The 5517-nt window shown below is 33.6% G+C and overlaps 1 protein-coding gene across 1 annotated transcript; it reads left to right on the top strand.

Annotated features, from left to right (window-relative positions):
- The first annotated feature begins 2232 nt into the window (after positions 1 to 2232).
- LOC129286277 (protein ACCELERATED CELL DEATH 6-like) lies at positions 2233 to 5133 on the top strand. The gene is made up of 3 exons (XM_054922273.1): positions 2233 to 2470; positions 3666 to 4198; positions 4315 to 5133. Exons 1-3 carry the CDS (start codon positions 2233 to 2235, stop codon positions 5131 to 5133), a joined length of 1590 nt encoding a protein of 529 aa, XP_054778248.1.
- Positions 5134 to 5517: the final 384 nt, after the last annotated feature.

Here is a 5517-nt window from a genome sequence, read left to right as displayed (position 1 = left end):
CTCAATGGACACAAATATTATTTATCAATCATTTAGGAGTAAATGCTTAGAAGTTTAATGAATCATCACCCTATTCAAAATGGTTTGGGAAAATTTCGGGAGTTTATGTTTAGACTTTAGAGGCTTAATGAAATTAGCCAGCGAAATCACTGCCCTGCTCCTTTATGCTACGCTGTACCCTCTATAGGAAAGAGGATGGTTTAATGTGTGTGTGTGTGTGTGTGTGACTCAATTTATTTATTTACACTCATTTCAGCATCTTCATTCTAGTTACTTTTTGTACTATATATATATATATATTATATGCTCTGAGTCTCTAAATATAAGTCTTAATTTTAAAATAGTTACAACTAAAATTGCCCTTCAACTCTTATAACTAATAATGCATGCGGATGCAGGTGTATATGACTACTTAATCAATTATATTAAAAATAAAAAGTAAATCAACAACGTGTGAGAAGCACAAACACGACCAAATTTGTAGTGATGTCCCATTCATTCTTAAGTCAAGTCTAATGATAATCGTATATATAATTGTTTCTGCTCGTAAACATTTTTTATTGAAAAAAAAGTATTTTTTTTTTCTTTTCTACCAGAACTACTTCCACTAATGTAAAATATAAAATTTATAACAAATTATACAGCTTTTCTAACATTCCAAAATTTTGACCTAGAAGTTCAAGAATATGCATGAATTTGGTAAGTTCTAACATTCCACAGAAGCTGCGTTTACCATTATGAATATGAAATTTATAACAAATTATTGCTTTGTTCATAGGCAAAAATGATATTACTTCAATGCAAAGTAAATTCTGGCGAAAAAAATGCAGAGTAAATAAATGATGATAAATAATTAATTTTCACATTAATACAGCAATAATAAATTTTATAAATTATTTTAATATATTTATGATTAGTAAACTCACATTACTCTCGTATATTTTAATTAGAATATATTGGACATTGTGAAGTATATGCACATACCTGTTAAGTTTTATATGTTGAAGATGTTAAGGAGAATGACATATAGGTTCTAAAGGGATCAATTAATTTAAATTTGGTCCTAACCGACTTTAAAGTGCCAAATTTCAAAAATTTACAAGTTCAGCTCTTTAACTTTTGCAATTTCATTATGATGAATTTGTAACTTGTTTTCTAAATTTTAACATGAAAATAAATTTATTTTTCCTATTAAATTTGAAGTACAAGTTATAAATTCCTCATAAAGAAGTTGCAAAATTGAAAGCCGAACTTATAAATTCCTAGAATTTGGCACTTTTAAAATTGGTTGGAATGTAATTTGAATTAATTGGTCCCCTTTAGACCTATTTATCATTTGTTAAGTGTTAGTAAATTCAACCCATGGCCAAACGCAAAGTAACACAGTATATGATGAGAGCGCCTCCTTTTTTCTTTTTCTTTTTTGAAATTCAGTTTGAAATCTCGAAACTCGTCTCTTTTATATATCACTTAATCTCTTTAAGTGTATATATGTATGACAATTTGTTTTCATAATAGGAGGGGGAAAAGCATGAATTCAAATGAAAGAAAAGGAATATGTGTTTGTGCGTGTGTGTAAAGGTTTCAACATTAAAATGTAATATAATAGGGCATATATAATAGTTTGATTAAAGCCTGTAATTCAGACAGGCCAAGCTTATTCGGATTAGATTGGAGTATCCCACCCTCTTAAAAAATCCCATATAACTAAGCTGGGCTCTAACTTTTTTTGGCCGGATTTGAGCTGGCCTAATTGGGCTTGGCCAAAATTACCAATTCTATATACATATAGAGCTAAAAATTCCAACAGTTAGGCTTATTTGGATCAAGCTCAATTCGAATTGGACTTATTTAGATTGAGTTTAAAATATCCTACCTTCTTAAAAAAGCCCATATAACCAAGCCCAATTATAACTTTTTTCGAGTAGGTTTGGGCTAACCCGTCAGGCTTAGCCCAAATTACTGGCTCTAAGTTTGATTGAGGCATTTTCACACTTCCTTTTGGATGATTTATTATGACCATGCTACATGCCAATATAGTTACTATCTCCAAAAATGCTAGGGCATTATATTATTATAGTTTTTTAATTATGTGTTTTTACCACTACAACATTTTTTTATATGTGGCAACAAAAACAAAACATTGCAACAAGGTGCAAAACAATTGCCTATAGGTATAAGCAATGGTTTTGGACAAAACATTGCAACGGGATTGAGATTTTTCAAGCTTTCATGCAAATTTTTTTTTATAACCAACATCATCCTTTCGACGAGGCTGACTTCAAGGGGCTTGTTAATCGTTTGGCAGCAATTGCAGCCAACAGGGACGGGAAATCATTATTGTACCTGGCTGTTGAGGCTGGCAAAAATGAGCAAGTTATTGTTCAACTCATGGACATCTGCATCGAATATGAGCTAGTGCCTAAAGGAAAATCACCTCTCCTTCCAGCACTCATTGAGAGGAACAAAGGTTAGCTCATTGTAATTCACTCCTTGCTTAATTTCTCACCATGCATATATTCTACTTAGATCTAGTTATCAATCATCAGCTCTCGTATTTCTCCACACTGTTCATGCACATGCATGCATATTTATAGTTACTAAGATAGTGAAACATCAATAGCTCAGATCGTTTGGGCAAACTTCAAGGGAAATATTGTCAATATATCGTGCATTATCACCCTTTGTAGCTCAACCAGGGGCAGAACCAGGCTTTAGGTTTTTTGGGGGGGTTTAAAAAATATACTCTCGTTATTGAAAAATATAATACATTTTTAATTGAATTATACCTCTTAATAAGTTAATTTTATTGTTTTTAAATTGATATTATTTTTTTATATTTGTCTTTATTTAATAAAAATATGGGAAAATCATCCTCGGATCTCACATAAGCCATGTCCAACATGTTTTATCAAGATTAAAAGAAATCTTAAAATTCATTAACTTTGTCTAAAAATTTAATAAGTTTTTAATTTCATCCCTATTAAATATGCTTACTATTTTTTGGTAACATTAAATATGTATCCTTTAATAGCATACTTCTCTTGCTAATAATTAATTCTTTCATTTAAAAATGTAAGGCATTTTTAACTGAATTTCACCTCCTAATAAAGTAGTTAACTGTTTTTAAACTAATATCATCTTTCCATATTTATGCTTATTTAATAGGTGTTTTACTTTAAAATAAATATAAATTATTTTGACACTAAAAATGCCTTACATTGTTTAATATTCAAGCCCTCAATCTTATAAGTAGAAAAAGAGGGAAAGCCTTATGTTGTTTAATATTCAAGCCCTCAATCTTATAAGTAGAAAAAGAGTGAATATTATATAAGTGTATACTTCTTTTGTCTTTTATAGAGGGGAGAGGGATAAGGTTTTTTATGAGACTAAATACTTGGAGACCCATATCATGTACGAGAAGAGTAGAGTGTTTGGGGGGGGGGGGATAAGGGGGGGAATGGTTCCGCCACTGAGCTCAACATAATTGATTGATTTTATTTGCATAGTTGAATTCTCAAATAAAAATCACCGCTTCTTCTTGCTGTTTACTTTAATTTCTTAACCCTACGCGCGGGCATGCGTGCGCACATGTATTCCTTAAATAAAATTTAAAAACAACTCTATTAACTATTAACACAAATAAAATTGTATTGTTTTGGCAGATATGCTAGCCACCATATTGAGAAAGAGGTCAAATTGGATTCACTTGAAGAATGAAGAAGGAAGAGTTCCACTTCATGATGCAGCGTCCACAGGTTTCCTTGAAGGTGTTTCCTACTTAATTGAGAAATGTAAGTCCTGCATTATCGAAAGGGACAGCAATGGTTGCTTTCCAGTTCATTTGGCATGTATTGGAGGTCATTTCAAAATAGTTCAACAGTTGCTGAAACATTTTCCACATGTCAATGAGATTGTGGACAACAATGGCCGAAATTTGCTCCATGTTGCAGCTGAGAGTGGAAATTTCGCAGCAGTTAGGTACATCCTCCAACATCCTGAACTTGGGGATTTGATAAATCAGAAGGATAATATGGGGAACACTCCCCTACATTTGGCCACCCTTCACTGGCATCCCAAAATTGTGCATGCCTTGACTTGGGACAAAAGAGTTAATCTCACCTTGCTGAATCATGAAAATGAAACAGCTCTAGACATTGCTGTCCGAACACGTGACCAAAATCCACCCCTCGAACAGGCATGTATCTATGTATAATTGACAATTTCAACTTAATCCAATCTTTTGTTGATATGATGATTGCTGCTAAAGATTCAGTTTATAGCGAGAATAAAAGGGCATCTATTAATTTGTAGCGACTTACATGGAGTGCGTTGAAATCTGCCGGTACGCCACGAAGCTTTGTAAGGCATCGTTCAAGAGGCACAAAAGATGTAGTGAAAAAAGAAGAAACCGACATGAAACATTATAAAGGCAGAATTAACATTGCTGGTACGCCACAAAGCTTTGTGAGTCATCGTTCAAGAGGCACAGAGGTTGTAGCGGAAAAAGAAGAACCCGACATGAAACAAGTGGAACAAGAAGAAACCGACATGAAACATTATGTAGTGAAAAAAGGAGAACCCGACATGAAACATTATAAAGGCAGAATTGACACTCTAATATTGGTTTCAACTCTTATAATAACTGCATCCTTTGCAGCTGGGTTTGCCATGCCAGGCAGCATAGACCGAGGAAGAGCTGTTATGCGACATCATGTCATGTTCCATTTATTCATTCTCTTCCTCACAATCTCTATATTTGGGGCTATCATTACAACCATTATTCTCTTATGGGCTCAATTAGAAGATCTATGTTTGATGGAGTTTTCTCTCGTGTGTGCAAGGCCAGTTCTAGGCATCTCCTTGATGACATTATCTCTGGCATTTTTGGCAGGTGTGTATCTTGTGGTGAGCGAACTCAGCTGGTTGGCCTACACATTCTTGGTAATCAGTGTGGTTCTGATCCTTGTGGTTGTGATCTTATACTCCCTCCTCTGGTTGCCCTCCCCATCAACCTCACGATTCTCTCGATATATTTCTTATTACCCTTTCCTTTTTCTTGCAATGATGGCAGAAGGAAAAAAGGATGCCAACAATAAGGGTTCAACTTCTGGCAGCCCTGACTTTTACTGAATTCTATGGTTATGACTATAATAGATATTCACTTTACTTTTGTTTTGGTGGAGTGTCAGATTTCGAAACATCAGCATAAATTCTTGAGTTTCTCTCAGCTACTCTTGTATGTAGTAGAATATGTCATGGAATTGCCTGACAAACCATGCATGTTAAAATAATATTTTCGTCCTTGATTGTTATGGGTTATTTGGTGTTTATTATAAAAATAAATAATGCATGTTGATGTCACACGCCGAAAAAATTTGGTGTAACCGGCTCATGATTGAGCTCTACTTTTAAGCTATAACATCTGCCTTGTTCACTATATAAAATTCATCTATGATACATAAAAGTTCGCTTAATAAAACTAGTTTAAAGGCAACAAATCTCAAGATTCATCCT

This window comes from Prosopis cineraria, unplaced genomic scaffold (assembly GCF_029017545.1).
Source record: "Prosopis cineraria cultivar Desert tree isolate PC_DT_omini unplaced genomic scaffold, ASM2901754v1 PC11, whole genome shotgun sequence".
Taxonomy (NCBI): domain Eukaryota; kingdom Viridiplantae; phylum Streptophyta; class Magnoliopsida; order Fabales; family Fabaceae; genus Prosopis; species Prosopis cineraria.
The sequence above is the reverse complement of the archived record's forward strand: the minus strand, read 5'-3'. Positions and strand labels throughout refer to the sequence as shown.